We start from the raw sequence: 16,295 nt of genomic DNA on the forward strand, positions 1-16,295 counted from the left end.
TGCACTCCCAGAGCAATTTTGCCCCCCTGGCATCTGTATGAGCCTGGACCCTTCCCACTGTGGCTGTGAAAAGGATGTCCCTGGGGATGCTGGCAGGCAGAGTGGGTCAGCCTGCCTCAGCTGGGACAGCAGGGTCCTGTCCATGTCACCACACGGACACAGAGAAGCTCTGGAGAGCCAAGGTGTCCATTAGGGTGCTTGTGGGCTCATGGTTCTGGCTGTGGGTAGTGGACCCTAAAGGGGCAGCTCAAGCACAGCTCCTTGGAGATGCCCCTGGTACAGGGCCCTGGTGCCCCTCAGCCCATGGAAGGTTTTCCCCTTGGCATGGGAGGACCTGTCTCCCAAACCCAGCCCTTCAAGCCAGCTACACTGAGCTTTCTGCACCTCCCCAGCCACCCCAGGCACTGGTGTGGGGCTGAGCACTTGTGAACGGCCCAACTCCATGTTTTGGGGCTGTCTGAATAGTGCTAAAACAGGTGTTGGAGGAGGGACAGAGCCATCGGGGTGACACCCCGGTACTGAGGGAGCTGGGAAGGATCCGGCAGGGCTAGCACAGGGATCTGCTCCTGTATTTATGCTCCTGCCAGAGTGTAATCGCTTGTCTTTGCTCATAAACATTATCTGGACCCAAAGTTAAGTCTTGTCGCATTCTTGTATGTCCAGTGGAAGGGGGGGATGACCAAGCTGGGGGGGAGGTTTGTTCTAAGTTTTTGTACGGTGCAGTCCAGCCCCGGGGACCCGCTGGGAGGCAGGAAAGCTGCCAGGGAGTTGTGCGAGGCCGCCGGGTTTGTGCTGGCAGGAGGCGGCGCTGGCTGGAGACTGGGAGCGGCAAAATCCTCGGGCTGAGCTGGCCAGGGCCAGCTCATGTCGAAACCGAGCAGAGGCGCAGCCGGAGGAAGGAGCTGTTGGGTAAGGCCCGGGGCCAGCGGAACTGCCGGGCCTTGCACAACACGGGGCGGGAGCCTGGGAGAGCAGGGGCTGGCCAGGCGGCAGGCACAGGGCATTTTCGGCAGGTTCAGCCTCTCCTGGGACCAAAGTCCCCTGCACCCTGCTCACCTGGAGGAAAAGTCCACGTGCAAAGCTGGGATCCACGGCCCCAGCGTCTGAGAGCAGCAGAGCACTTGGATGGCGAATCCATGTATGGATCGGGATTCCTGCGTCCCTAGGAGCAACAGCCACTCCCAGAGGTGCTAGCACCTCCTTTCAGTGCGTGCAGCCAGGGAGGAAAGGGGCATGAGACATAGAACGAGCACATCAGAAGTAACCCTCATACCTGCCTTCGCAAAGCTTTTCTGCCTCAGCCCTGCTTTTTTCTCCCAGCTGGGAAGCCTGGTGCTGAGCCTGCCACACCCCCAAAAGCTGCCCTGCTGGCCTGGAAGCGAGCAGCAAACGCAGTGCCAGCGTGGGAGCTTTGGGGAAGCGGCAATTTCAATACCACGTATCGGGTGTCTACCGCCCCTTCGGCAGTGGGGCTGGGAGCTGCGCCTGAGGGGCCAAGGGTACCAACATGCAGGACCCCATTCGCACCCAGGGATGCTGCTGGCAGCCGCGGGGATCCCCCGACAGCCACCCGGACCTGCAGCGGGCACCCGAGGCACTGTGCCAGCCGTGCACCCGTGTCCCGATCAGCGGCTTCGACTGCCAGCCGTGCGTCTCTTGGGCACCGCGCCCAGCCGTGCCTGTACCCCCGGGTGCACAGCGACCCTCCGGGTACCCCGATCTCCGTGTTCCCCCGAGCACCCCGTCCCCCGGGCTGCGTGTACCGATGCCTGCCCTCGGGGAGCCCCGGGCGGTGCGGGGGCAGGACCCGCCCACCCCGTTCCGCCCTGTCCCGCCTCGCCTGCTCCGTCCCGGCCCCGCTCCGCCCTGTCCCGGCACGGCACGGCACAGCACGGCACGGCAGGGCAGGGCAGCGCCCAGGTGAGCGCCCCGCCGCCTGGCAGCGCTCAGATCGGACCCGACCGGACGGATGGGGGTCAGCCGGACCCAGTGGAGTCCCCGAACCCGGTGAGCTGAGGCGGGGCCGGGGCTGGAGGCCGGGAATAGTTCGGGGTCCCAGTCCCGGGAGGTTGGTGGGGCCCTTGTCCTAGTCCTGCAGGGATCCCCAGTCCCCGTTGCTGTCCCGGGGGCTGGCAGGATCCCTACCCCAGTCTCTGGAAGGGGTTATTGCAGGGCAGAGATGCCCCAGGGTGACAGGCAGCGTCTGTAGGTGGCAGAAGGCAGGATTTGTCCCTCTGCCACAGGCAGCTAGGCATCACCTCCCACTCATGGTATTTCGGAAGAAGTTTGGTGTGACTGATCCTCCCTCAGCAGTACCCATCATCATGTGGCCCGTGGCAACCCTGGCACCCCCGGCTGACACCCGGCTGTGGCAGTGCCCGGGGTCCTTACCTAAAAGCAGCGGGTAAAACCCTTCCTTTTTTCTTTTGGCAGATGCAATGGTAGCCCATCCTCCTTATGTCCTGAGCCTGCTGGGTGCTGAGCACCGTTGATAACCCCTCACCAGTGGCACTGCACAGCATGGGCCCGTCATGCTGTATGTGCCTCTGGCTGCTGCTCACCCTGGCCCCGCTGGGTGCTAGTGCCTGGCAGTGCCCCCGTATCCCTTACAGCTCCACCAGGAACTTCTCTGTCCCCTACACACTCCCCAGCTTCGATGCTGGCAGCCCCATCCAGAATGTTGCTGTCTTCGCTGATTCCAGTGGCACGGTTGCCATCTTTGTGGCCGTCCGCAACCGCATCCTGTTGGTCAGCCCTGAGCTGCGCCTGCTCTCCGTCCTCATCACTGGCCCAGTGGGCAGCCCCAAGTGTGAGATCTGCCGCCTGTGCCCATCCACCACAGATGGCCCTGAGGACACAGACAATGTCCTGCTGCTGCTGGACCCACTGGAGCCATGGCTGTACAGCTGTGGCACAGCACGGCATGGACTGTGCTATCAGCACGAGCTGAAGGTGCAGGACAGGAAGGTGGCGATCACAGAAACGAACTGCCTGTATTCAGCCACAGGCAACAGCCCTGCGTTCTGCCCTGACTGTGTGGTCAGCCCGCTGGGGACCAGTGCCACTGTGGTGGACATCTTCCACTCCTCCTTCTTCTACCTCGGCTCCACCATCAACAGCAGTGTGGCAGCACGGTACAGCCCACAGTCAGTGTCCATCCGACGGCTAAAGGGCACCTTGAACGGCTTTTCAGATGACTTCCAGCGGCTGACAGTGCTGCCACAATACCGCGACAACTACACCATCCACTATGTGCACTCTTTTGCCGACGGGGACCACGTCTACTTCCTGATGGTGCAGCCAGAACGGCCGGGATCAACAGTGTACCACACACGCCTGGCGCGGCTCAGCACCCATGAGCCTGACCTCCGCCGCTACCGCGAGCTCGTCCTCGACTGCCGCTTCGAGTCCAAGCGCCGGCGCCGGCGCAGCAGCGAGGAGGATGCTGAGAAGGACATCGCCTACAACGTGCTGCAGGCAGCCCACACTGCCCGCCCTGGTGCACGCCTGGCCCGTGACCTTGGCATCAATGACACCGACATGGTGCTCTTTGGTGCCTTCGCCGAGAGCCAGCCGGAGAGCCGAGTGCCGCAGAAGAACTCAGCCGTCTGCGCCTTCCCCCTCCGCCTCCTCAATCAGGCCATGAAGGAGGGCATGGAGAAGTGCTGTGGCACGGGGCACCAGCCACTGCTGCGGGGGCTCAGCTTCTTCCAGCCAGTGGAGTACTGCCCACACAATGTAAGTGCTCCACCCTGTGCCGCATCCGGCCTGGGGACCCTGGGGTTTGGCTGGGATGTGGGAAAGTGGGTTCAGGATGGTGGGAAACACTGGTAGAGCGGGATGGATGGTGGGGTGGGGTGGGGTGGGGTGGGGTGGCGTGGGGTAGGGCCGGGGGAGAGCAGTATCACCCAGGTGTGAGTCAGCCCAGCAGCCACCCACCACCTGGTGGGCTGGGGCTGTTGTGTTCTGGCAGCCCCAGCTGCACCAAGGAGGCTGGGTACAGACAGGGATCCTGCTGAGCCCCCTACCTCACTGGCATATGTGCTGGCACATGGGCATACCGCCGCATGTCCTGCACTGGGCCAGCTCCCCTCCTGCTATCGCCTCCCTGCGAGCCTCTGCTCTGGCCCCCGTGGCGACTGTCCCTGGACCCCAGCCACTCTCTCCAGCTTGTTTATGTGTGGGGGGGCAGGAAAGAGACAGGGCCTCGGTGCTTCGCAGCCTAGATATGTGAGGTGCTGGCTGCTCCTGCCTTGTCCCCCAGGCCCAGCCACCGCCTTCTCTGGGCAAATAAACCGCAGGCGGAAGTGCAATTAGTCACCGGGGTTCCTCATCTGCCGCAGCCGCGGGGCAGGAACACCGTGTCCCAGGTACAAGCCTCGGCACGGCCAGGATGCAGATGGGTGGGCGCCCCGGCAGGGCCCCCTCATCCCAGCAAATGACATGAGTTTTGGTGTTCTCAGCCAAGGCACAGGGCAAGGTGCAGCCAAATCCCCTCCTCTTCCTGCACGGAGCAGACAGCTCACTGCTGCTGACTCACACTGTGGCAGGGCGAGCCCACAGAGGACCCCAGCCCTGTGCCTTGAGGATGTCCAGTGATGACCCTGTGGCTCCTGGTGTCCCTCTTCAATCCCAGCCCCTCGCCGAGCTCCAGGGGTCAGGGAGGACTGGGATTGGAGTGTGCATCCTGTGGTGCCAGCACTAATAACTATATCCAGATGGGGTGGGAGGGGAGGGCAGGATCTGACGCCACACAGGGACTGCGGGAAGGCCTGCCGATGTGTTTGTTTCCCCATAATTTTCCCAGCCTGGAGGGGAACTTGAGCAATCTGGCACTGCCCCAAAATATCTCACAGCTCAAGCTGGTGCCTACCTGTGCAGGTGTGGGAGTCGGTGCCAGGGCCAGCTTTAAGTCACCCACCCCATGTTTGGCCACAGGTGAACCTCTCGGCACTGGTGGTCAACACCAGCTGCTGGAATCAGCCCACCCTCATCCCTGCTGCCTCCCACAAAGTGGACCTGTTCAACGGGCAGCTGACAGGTGTTCTTCTCACCTCCATCTTTGTCACCGCCATGGGAGATGTCACTGTGGCCCACCTGGGAACAGCAGAGGGACGCATCTTCCAGGTGGGATGTGGGGTCGGGTGGGGCGGCAGGTCCTGGCAGGCTGGGAGGTGTGCTCAGCCCCCTGCTCTGCCCGGCTGCAGATGGTGCTCCAGCGCTCCAGCTCCTATCTCCTGACCTTATCCAACTTCACCCTGGGAGAGCCAGGGCCAGTGCGAGGTGCCGTGGGGCTGCAAAACCACTCACTGGTCTTCACTGCTGGCAGCAAGGTGAGTGGGGGGTCTGAGGGGCATAGGGCAGGCATGGAGCTCCACGTGCACCCCTCACCGCCACTCTCCATCCCCAGGTGTGGCTCCTGAACATCACCGGCCCTGGCTGCCGACACTTCTCCACGTGCCAGCGCTGCCTGCGGGCTGAGCGCTTCATGGGCTGCGGCTGGTGCAGGGATGGGTGCAGGCGCCGCCACGAGTGCAGCGGCAACTGGGTCCGGGACAGCTGCCCGCCTGTCCTCACCGACGTAGGTCTGCGCTGCCGTCCCCCTGCTCCTCACACCTCCCATGCACCTGGATGGGGCGGGATGTGACAAATGGGGTGGCATGTGGTGGGACCCCTACCTGGGATGGGTGTTGTGCCCCTCGAAGAAGGGGATTTCTGGACCTACCACAGTCACTGGACTTTGGGGTGACACAGGTGCCTCTCTCGCAGTTCCACCCCCGGAGTGCCCCACTGCGGGGTCGGACACGGGTGACACTCTGTGGAATGACCTTCCGCTCCCACTTGGACCCTGACCCCAGCCGCAGCCCCCCCACTCCCTACCAGGTGGCAGTGGGACGACGAGGCTGCACTGTGCGGCCGGAGGAGGGCGAGAGCTACAGGTGTGCAGTGGTGCTGGGAGGGATCAGCAGCAGAGAGGGGTCCGGGGCTGCCCCCCGACCTGGGGCTGATCCGCCATCACTGTCCTACAGACCCCTGCCCACCTCCCGCCGCAAGGAGTTTGTGGATGTGCTGGTGTGTGAGCTGGAGCCGGGGGGTCCGGGAGCAGTGGGGGGCCCGGCCGATGTGGTGCTCACTGTGGAGGAACCTCCCAGACCCTCTGGCTTCCATGTCTTCGGTTCTGCCACTCTCGGCGGCTTCAGCTTTGTGGTATGGTCCCACACCGGCAGGGCCCCTGGCAGGGTCTGGGGGGGTTGGCTCACTCACCCACCCCACTGACCCTATCTCTGCTCAGGAGCCCCACGTCAGTGTCCTGCACCCTCCGTTTGGCCCCCGGGGGGGTGGCACCCACCTCTCGCTCCATGGCAGACACCTGTCGGCGGGGAGCAGCTGGCGGGTGACGGTCAATGGCTCCGAGTGTGCCCTGACTGGGCAGCCCAGGTAAGGCCCTGCCCTGCCCCACCTGGCACAGCGGCGTCCCCAGCACGGGACGGGCACGGGGAATCCCTGCAGTCCTGCTGTCCCCCTCAGCCCCTGCTGCCGTGTCTCCAGGCAGGACAACGGGACAATCCGATGCACGACTCCTGCTGCTGGTGGCCTGGGCACAGCCCGGGTGGCCCTGTGGATCGATGGGGAGGAGTTCCCGGCCCCCCTGCCCTTCCAGTACCGCCCTGACCCCGCTGTATCCGCTATCGTCCCCAGCTGCAGCTATGAGTGAGTGCATGGGCTCCCTTCCCCTGGGTGCGGAGGCAGCCCTGGCCTCCCGCTGCTCTGGCTGGGCTGGATGAGGTGTTGGGAACCGCAGGCACGCTGGGGACCATGTGCATCATGGGTCCCTGATCCCTGCCCGCCGTAGGGGCTCGCTGCTCACCATTATCGGCACCCACCTGGACTCTGTGTATCGCGCCAAGATCCGCTTTGAAGCCGGTGGTGTGATTACCCAAGCCACAGTAAGCATCGTGGTGTGAGGCCATCGCCTCCCGGCCCTGCCCACCCCACCCCACCCCAATCCCCTGGGCACCATTCCGTGCTGGTGCTCAGCATCTCCCTGCCCACAGGAGTGTGAGAACCCGCTGGCACCGGAGCGGCTGCTGTGCCGCAGTCCAGCCTTCCCCTTCGAGACCAAGGTGGAGGTGGTGCTGGGGAACCTGAGCGTGCTGCTGGACGGAGCCGACGGCCGCTGGCTCTTCCGCCTCCACTACTACTCCCGTCCCAAGGTCTTCCCCTTGGAGCAGGAGAGCGGGCGCCTCCGCCTCAAGCCCGGCGATGATGAAATCGAGGTGCACGTACGTGGGGCAGTGGGGTGAGCCAGAGCAGGGGGTCTCACTGCCAAGACCCCCGGGCTCACTGTGCTCTGTCCGGGCAGCAAGTGGGGCTGGATGCCTTGGCCACCTGCATGAACATCACCATGACGGTGGGGGGCCGGGACTGCCACCCCAACGTCCTGAAGAACGAGGTGACATGCCGCCTGCCCCGCGAGCTGCACCTGCCCCCCAGTGGGGCCCCCGTGGAGGTAGGAACTCCCCCCGGCGGGGAAACACCTGCCGCAGTCCCCCACCCCAACCCTGATGAGCCCTTGCTCCTCCAGATCTGTGTGAACGGAGCCTGTGAGGCGCTGGGCTGGGTGCTGTCTCCCCCCTCCTCGTTGGACCTGGCCGCCAGCCTGGCCCTGGGCACTGGTATCACCTTCCTGCTCTGCTGCATCCTGGCCGCCGTGCTGTTCCGCTGGCGCTGGAAGAAGAGACAGGGTGAGTGCCGTGCTCACGGGGCACTCTGATGTCCCCCAGTCCCCTGCCATGCCACCCTCCACTCACCCCACTGCTGCCTGCAGGTACGGAGAACCTGGAGCTGCTGGCACAGCCCGGCCGCAGCGACCCCCCTGTCACAATCCAACGCCCCGGCGTCGACTACAGGGAGGTGTTGGGTAAGTGGGTGTCACTGGTGGGTAGCGGGGTGGTGGGTGCTGCCAGCCCTCACCCTGCCTCTGCCTGTCCCGGCAGTGCTGAACTCAGCAGGCACTCCCGGCCCCGTGGTGCCCCGCACACGGATCATCAGTGCTGGTGTCAATGGCAGCGCCGGTGCCGCGGGCGGCGGATCCCCCATGCCCCTGCTCAGGGCCACATCCTATTGCCTGGAGGATCTGCGGCCGGAGCTGCTGGAGGAAGTGAAGGATATCCTCATCCCCGAGGAACAGCTTGTCACCCACCGCCACCAGGTCATCGGCAAAGGTGACTCTGCACCCCGATTTGGCTGTGGCATCACCTGCCCAATGAGTGTGGTGCCAGCTTTGTGCCACCTGTCCCTGTAGGGCACTTTGGCAGCGTCTACCATGGCACCTACACGGACCCACTGCTTGGGGACATCCACTGTGCTGTCAAGTCCCTGCACCGTGAGTAGCTTCCCCTCCCATGCATGCCACCATGGCACCACAGCGGAATGTCCACAGCTCAGCTCTCCACAGGCATCACGGACCTGGAGGAGGTGGAGGAGTTCCTGCGTGAGGGCATCCTCATGAAGAGTTTCCATCACCCCCAGGTGCTCTCACTGCTGGGGGTGTGCCTGCCCCGCCACGGGCTGCCCCTTGTCATCCTGCCCTACATGCGCCACGGGGACCTGCGCCAGTTCATCCGCACCCAGGAGCAGGTAGGGGGTACCCCGGGGGTGGAGGGTGCTGAGTGCCAAGGTCTCCCTGCTCACTGCTCCCATCTCACAGAGCCCTACAGTGAAGGAGCTCATCGGCTTCGGGCTGCAGGTGGCCCTGGGCATGGAGTACCTGGCCCAGAAGAAGTTTGTGCATCGGGACCTGGCGGCCAGGAATTGCATGTGAGTGTGGCTGTGCCCTCCAGACCTCTGCCGCAGGATCACCACATGGGTCTGGGAGTGCCCAGGAGTCCCCACCTCAACCCGGTGTCCTGCAGGCTGGACGAGACGCTGACAGTGAAGGTGGCTGACTTTGGGCTGGCACGGGACGTGTTTGACAAGGAGTACTACAGCATCCGGGAGCACCGCCACGCCAAGCTGCCCGTCAAGTGGATGGCGCTGGAGAGCCTCCAGACCCAAAAATTCACCACAAAGTCAGATGTGGTAGGCATGACCCCATTTCCCGTCCCCCATCCCTATCCTGCCTGCATGCCCACAGCGGCTCTCTGCTTGGCAGTGGTCCTTCGGGGTGCTCATGTGGGAGCTGCTGACGCGTGGGGCATCGCCGTACGCCGGGGTGGACCCCTATGACATGGCCCACTACCTGCTGCAGGGGAGACGCCTGCCACAGCCCTCCCACTGCCCCGACACCCTGTGAGTGGAGCTGGGGGTGGGCAGGGTGGCAGGGGGGTGTCCGGGGGGGCTGCCAGCACTGACTGGGGTGTTGGGACAGGTACAGGGTGATGCTGAGCTGCTGGGCGCCGGTGCCCGAGGAGAGACCATCCTTCACAGGGCTGGTGGGTGAGTTGGAGCGTGTCCTGGCCACGCTGGATGGTGAGCACTATGTCAACCTGGCTGTCACCTACATCGACCTGGATTGGGACCCCCCCTTTGCCCCTGCTCCCCCGGGGCAGCTACCTGATAGCGAGGATGAGGATAAAGACAATGAGAAGGAGGAGGAGGAGGAGGACACATCTGTGTGCTGATGGGATTCCCTGCACCATGGGGGCTCCCAGACCCCCACATACCATAGGCACACTCCCTCGAGGAGGGATACAGCATGCAGCCAGATGCTACAGGGCACCCTCCCTATGGGATGGGTGCTGGGAGGCAGCTCGGTGCCGTGGTGTACTCTCCCATGGCTTACACCCAGACCCTGCTGGCTGCTCCCCAGGCTTGGTCCTGCACCACAGGGTGCTGGGGGCTCAGTCCTGTGCTCAGCCCCACTGTGATGAGGCTGTGCTCTTGGGCCTGGGGCTCAGTCCCACAGTAGGTGGGTGCTGTGGTGCCCCAGGCTCAGACCCAGCAGGTGCTGTTGGGTGGCCTGGCCTTTCCAGGTCTCCCATGGAGTTTCCAGTCTCTTGGCTACTCAAATAACTCATTAAAACCTAATTATGTTTTTTTCTCTCTGGCTGGGGCTGTGTCTTTGAGGGGTCCATGCCCCAGGTCGGCAGCACCCCCATGCACCTGCATGGGCAAGGTGTTTCCCCACCCACACCGGGGGCACCCAGCTTGTGGGAGGCACTGGCAAGGGGACACCCACCATTGCTGTGGCCATCCTGGAACCATCCCCCGGTGCATCCTGTGTCCCACCATGGCCCTCTGACCTTGGGGTGTCTGGGAGGTTTTTCCTGAAAGTCCTGCTCCCAGCCACATCCAGCCCTTGGTCTGGGTGGCTGTGGGGCACAAGGTGTGTGGGAAGCACTGTGCTCCTGGACCTGGAGCAATGATGTCCCTGGGGTCCCACTACCTGGCAGGCACATGGATCCTGCTGTCCCTGGGATCATGGCATGATGGATGCCTGGGGCATGGAATTGCAGTGCCTATGGGATCGTGATGCTCCTGGGATGATAGATGCCCAGGCATCAGATCAGGATGTTCTTGGGATCATGGGTGCCCAGCCATGGGGTCATGGAGCCCAGTGCATAGGATTACAGAGTCCCTGGCATTGAGGTGCCCATGGGACCATGGTGCTCAGGACATGCCACAATGAGGACATGGTGGCATCCAGCCCACCTACTGCTCCTCACCGTGTCTGCCTGCACAGGGTCCAGTGGGGCACACTGCTTCGGGCTTGGGGCTGCTGCCTAGTGACCAAGAGTCATTACCAGCTTCACTTAATGACACCTTTACCCCTTCAGTACTGCCCGTGCAGAGGATGGTGCAGCTCGTGCCTCAGGGCATGCCCAGAGGTGGGCATGGGGCTGTGATGCTTGCTGCCACATGAGCTGGCTTTCTCTATTCCTTTTGATGGAAGTGGTGGCAGATGTAACATTTGCAAGGAACTAGTCCTGATGAAGAGGTCCTTTCTGCCCCAGTTTTGGGGCAAAAATTGCCTAGAACAAGACACTGGAAAAGAGGAGGGGAGCAACTATGGGCATCTCTCCCCTGGGTGCAGGTCCAGAGCTCAGAGCAGGGCGCAAAGGCAGAGTCTGGGATGGATGGATGGATGGATGGTCGGTCAGGGGATGCTGAAACACACACGGTCCATGGCCATGGGCAGCACTGCTCCTGCTCCTTGTCCAGCCACCCAGGCCCTGCCGCCAACACTGGCTTTAAATAAAACCTCCTCGGCTGCTCGTTAAGCAGCGCCGGAGCCCGGGGCAGCGTCAGCTCCCATCAGCCAAGCTGTCCGTCTCCACCGGCGCCTCGCACCTGCACGGCTCCGCCACCGCGCGCCCGAGGGTATTTTTAGTGCAGCTGGATCCCAGCATCCCACGGTCAGGGTGGCTGCCAGAACTGTGCCTCAGTTTCCCCACTGTGCAACTGCTGTGCTTCTCTGGCCTGGCTTTTGGGGTGACCATGACCTCCAGCGTGGGTGCTAACCTTGCAGATGTGAGGCCAAGCAGCACCATTTCTGCTCCGCTACCAAGTTGCTGTGGCAACAGGAAGGGCCCAGCACTGCCTGGTTATTAGGCTGGATCAGAAATGGGAGGTGCTGGAGGTGCTGGGCACTGGTACTGGGGGATGCTGCATGCCTGGGGAGCAGCTGGGGTGGCTGATTGGGGCACCAGCAGCTGATGGGATGCAGTGATGCAGGGATGGATGGAGAGATGGATGGGCGGATGGGCCAGTGGATGGATGGATGGATGGGTGGATGCATGAAGGGATGGGTGAATGTATGGACAGATGAATGCAGGGATGGATGGATGGATGGATGGATGGATGGATGGATGGATGGACAGGCACCCTGGCTATTGCCCTCCTCAGCACACAGCAGAGTGGGTGCCCAGGGCTGTGGTTGGGTGGCAGAAGTGTGCCAGGCCTGCTGTCTGGTGACATTGACATAGAAGACAGCTGTGGGAGCACCCAGTGGGAACAGGGTACCTGGTGGGAGCAGGGCTGTCCATGCCGGCAGTGAGGCGGCACAATGAACCGCTCGTTAGCTGACGAGTCTGGTGTGGTTACAGTGACGTGCATGAGGGCGGCCCCTGCTTTAGGCTGCCCCCCTCCCCCCGCGAATGTGCTTGCAGAGATGACAGATTTCATGCTAATCCACATTTATCCTGCCCTAATTACGCTGCGGGAGGTGAGGAGCAAGCGCCCAGACTTCCATGCCAAGGGCTGGCATGTGCCCACCCTTGTCTAACACTGCCCAATGCTGCTAGCTGGGACCTGGTGCTGGCACTGTGCCCACTGCCATGGCACCCGGGACAGGCAGGTGACCTTTCAGAGTGGCACCTTGCATGGCACCTAGCACCTCTGCCCCAGCTGGGGTGTGTCGTAGAGGTACTACCTGGGCACCCACAGGTGGGCACTGGGTGGTGGCACCCTGAGGTGTGGTGTGGCTGGCATGGTTGGTGGAGCACCGGGCTGAGCTGTGGGCCGGATGAGGCCGTACCCGGCCATGCCACGCTGTGCCATGCTGTGCCATGCTGTGCCATGCCACCTCGTGCCGTGCCCACCCGCCACGACTGCGGCAGAGCACCCGGCGTCCCATCCCGGCAACGCGCCGTGCACACGCAGCATTTTAAATGTTTTATTTGGGGAAAGTGCTGTCGTTAGCAGGGATTAATTATTAAAATCGGAGCCATCTATAAAACATGAGTGGCCGCACGCGGGGCTGCGGGTGCACAGGCAGAGCCGGGCACGGTCCCGCCACCGGCATCGCCCGGGGATGTACTGCGACGGCGTTTGCCTGTCATGCCGCAATGGCACCTCGGCAGCGGGTCTGGGCTCCTCGTGGCAAAGTGGGTGCAGGCAGCGGGTGCCACGGGGTGGGGACTGGACTGGGAACAGGCAAAATTGTACTAAATCAGCGTTTGGGTGAGGCGGTGGTCTCCGGTGCCAGCCGTCCCGGTGAGAGGTGGCAGGAGGCAGCAGGCAGCGCCGAGCTGTTTTTAGCGGCTGCCGGTGCTGGGGAGCGGGCGTGAAGAGCAGCCGCCGCGGCACCGACGTGCCATTTTTAGAAACCGGCAAGTTTTGCTAATGATGCCTGAGAGCGGCGGGGGGGCTGCACCCCGGCACCCCCAGTCCCTGCTGCCCGCACCCCTGCCCAGGCGGCCAGCCTTGTCCCTCTGCCCTCCCCACCTGGCTCTGGAACCTGGAACCGGGGGCACCCGCACAGCCCGGGGCACCCCTGCACCCTTCTGAGGCTCTGATGGCTCTCAGGGAGCTCTGCTGGCCCGCGGAGAGGTTTGGTGGGTTTTGGGGAGTTTCAGGGGCCCCTGGGAATCTTTGGTAGCCCCTGGAGATCTCTCCTGGTCTCTGAGGAGCTCTGGTGGCCCTTGGGGAGAGTCAGTGGTTCCTGGGAATCTTTGCTGGCCCCTGGGGATCTCTGCTGGCCCCCGGGGGAGCTTTGCTGGCAACCGAGGAACTCTGCTGTCCTCCAGGAAGCTTTATTTTACCCCAAAGCCTTCCAGGTTATAAAACACATATTTTTCTCCTTTCTCTGCCCCTGACAGAACACCTACCCTCAGCTGGGGAGGCTCGCCCCCTCCCAGTACCCATTCAGGACCTGTGCTAGCCATGTCCCAGAACCAGCCCTAGTCCTGGTCTTTGTCCTCTCCCTGGGGGCCAGTTCTCTGCCTTGGGGACGGTTCTCCCCCTGAGCTCTCGCCCTGAGCAGCCTCCCTGCACCCTGGCCCCTACGGCTGCAAATACTGCCATATGGAGACCCAGGGGACCCCCAAAGCTCTTTCAGTGGGAAGGAGAATCAAACCCTGATGCCACACTGTCGCTGTGACGCAGGAGCACACTGTGGAAACCAAGCCCCCTTTCCCCATCAGGGCTCCAGGGACAAGAGCCAGCTCTGGATGTGACAGGGACCAAGCCACTGGAGAGGTACAAGGCTTTGTGTGCTGTCATCTACACAGGGACAGACCACATCAGGAGCAGGCTGGCCAGGGACAAGCAGTCATGGTCAGGGGTGCCCAACCAGGTGTGGGGCAGCCCCGTTCTCACCCATGGTGTGATTACCGACTGGGAAGGGCTGGTGGAACTGTGGCACTGTCGGGGACACCATGCCTAGCGGCCAAGCCGGGTGGCTCCCCAGCTGTCTCCCTTGACGCCTTCAAGGGCACATGGGTGCCATGGGACACCTACGGGAAGGGCAGCCCCACCACTGTGCACCCCCACTGCTGCTCATCCCAATAAAGGGCCAGGGGTGCCGATCGGCAGCTGCACCGCCTCTTTTTCTCTCTTCCTTGCTCCCCGCCGGCCCCCCGAAAGGAGGGATGGGGTTTATTTGGCCCCGTTGCCGGGCCGACGTGCGCAATTATCGCTGATTGCCTGGCGGTTGCCATGGCGATGGCAAGCACGCAGGGATGCGGTGCCGCGTGGTGCTTGAGTCACGGACACGCCGAACACCCCCCACTGCACCCCACTGCACCCCACTGCACCCCACTGCACCCCACCACAGACATGCTGAACATGCATCCCCCTGCACCCCAGAACAAACATGCTGAGCACCCCCCTGCTGCACCCCCAGCACCATCTGGGCTGGCCCTGCACCCCCTTCACCCCCCTGGGGCAGGGAGATAGAGACAGATGTCCTCCAGTCGAAGCAGGGTGTATGTCCAGGTGTCCCTCACCCCGTGTCCCCATCCGAGGCAAAGGTGTACAGCCAGGTGCCCCCAGCCCTGGCAGCCCCACCTCGGACATGCCAGGCTCACTTTCTCCAGAGGTCCCTAGGAAAAATAAAACCAGCCATGCCACCACACATCCAGCTCTGGGCTGTAGTGGGAAGGAGATGGGTGCATGGGGCAGTGGGACATGGCACTGCAAGGACAAATGCCATTGGGCTCAGCAAAGCCCATCACTCCAAAATAGGGCACAGAGTGGACCAAGATCTGAACCAGAGTCAGGACCAGGAGGGGACCAGAGCACAGTGATAGGACCTTGTGGCAGTTCTGCCATGGGCAGGAGGAGGCTGGTGCCAAAAGGTGACAGGCATGAGCCGGGGTCAAGGGATGATGGAGAAGTGCCATCACATCCCTCAAACTGCAAGCCACTACCAGGCAGCCCCAAGCCACACGGGCGCCTGCCAGGTAATTATGACTTACGCTCCAGGTCCCCACAAGGTGCAGAGATTAATAACCGTGGCGCGCTGCTGCCAGCCGGTATGATTAAACTCTTGATTAGAAGCTCAAACTACAGTGCCCTGCTAATTCCCCCTGCTCTCACACACCCTTAATTACCCAGCACGAGTGGTGGTGGGCCCGGGACTTGCGTGGCTCAGAGCCACACAAGGGACTGGTGCCCGGGGTACCGTGGCTGGCTCTGCCTTGGGGTGCTGGCTGGTCTCCTGTGAGCAGAGGGGAGATGCTGGCTTTGGGACCCTGCTGTCCCCCATCCATGGTCTGGGGGGACAGTGTGTCCCAGGAGTGGATGGCCACATCTCTGTGGCAGCTGAGGACAGTGCAAGCCAGGTGGTTTGGAGAGCTGGGCTTTGGTAGGTGCAGGGGCGGGAGGGGAGAGAAGTGGGGGTGCAGTTCGGAAGCGGCACCATATGGGCCACAAATGCCAGCATGTGGCATGCAGCCGCTGGGGAGGCTCTGCACACGCGGCTGCACTGCGTGAGGAGCAGGGGGTGAAGGGGCTGGGGAGGGGGCTGGCATCCTGCTGTGCCCTGGGGGCCATGCTGTTCCACTCCAGGCTGGGTCTCGTACCTGGGCTGTGGGTAGAGATAAGAGAATAAGGGTGGCCAATTTCTTGTCCCTTTCTGGCTCCTTGCCCCAGGCTGTGGGGCAAGGACAATCCCTGTCATGGGAAAGTGAGCAGAGCCTTTGGCCCTGCCGTTGGAGGAGAAGTTGCCTGGTTCCCACTGGATGATGGCAGTGGGAGGGAACGTGTGTCTACCCCAGTCCTTTTAGTGCCCTCAGGGGACAGACACCTGTGATGCTGAGCCCACTCTCAGCTTTGCTAAAATCCTGCTCCCATCCCGTCCCGTCCCGTCCCGTCCCGTCCCAGGCCAGTGGCCACGGCAGAGCCCAGGGAATCCTAGTTCATCCCAGTGGGGACAGTGTGGGGTCCCATGGGGTCTCTGGTGCCATGGGGGCCCCGGTCCTCAGGGCGTGGCAGTGTCCCAGCTCGGTGACAATCCCCGAGGGACCCGCCCGCCTCGCCCTCAGCGGTGCCAGTCGGTCCCCGGGCCACGCGTGACCCGTCCCCACGGGCGGGGCGCGAAGTTTGGCGGTGACGTCAGGGGAGGGCGGGGC

General features: G+C 63.0%; 1 protein-coding gene across 1 annotated transcript; it reads left to right on the forward strand.

Annotated features, from left to right (window-relative positions):
• Nucleotides 1-1,021: 1,021 nt before the first annotated feature.
• MST1R (macrophage stimulating 1 receptor) lies at nucleotides 1,022-10,042 on the forward strand. The gene is made up of 21 exons (XM_085072954.1): nucleotides 1,022-2,007; nucleotides 2,434-3,738; nucleotides 4,939-5,127; nucleotides 5,208-5,333; nucleotides 5,411-5,581; nucleotides 5,770-5,939; nucleotides 6,030-6,207; nucleotides 6,293-6,438; nucleotides 6,550-6,711; nucleotides 6,854-6,947; nucleotides 7,056-7,283; nucleotides 7,364-7,510; nucleotides 7,586-7,745; nucleotides 7,829-7,921; nucleotides 7,998-8,225; nucleotides 8,306-8,386; nucleotides 8,459-8,640; nucleotides 8,711-8,820; nucleotides 8,916-9,081; nucleotides 9,155-9,291; nucleotides 9,371-10,042. Exons 2-21 carry the CDS (start codon nucleotides 2,521-2,523, stop codon nucleotides 9,621-9,623), a joined length of 4,239 nt encoding a protein of 1,412 aa, XP_084929080.1. The 5' UTR covers nucleotides 1,022-2,007; nucleotides 2,434-2,520; the 3' UTR covers nucleotides 9,624-10,042.
• The last annotated feature ends 6,253 nt before the right edge of the window (nucleotides 10,043-16,295 follow it).

Source organism: Lichenostomus cassidix, chromosome 12 (genome assembly GCF_008360975.1).
Source record: "Lichenostomus cassidix isolate B80296 chromosome 12, HeHo_3.0, whole genome shotgun sequence".
NCBI lineage: Eukaryota > Metazoa > Chordata > Aves > Passeriformes > Meliphagidae > Lichenostomus > Lichenostomus cassidix.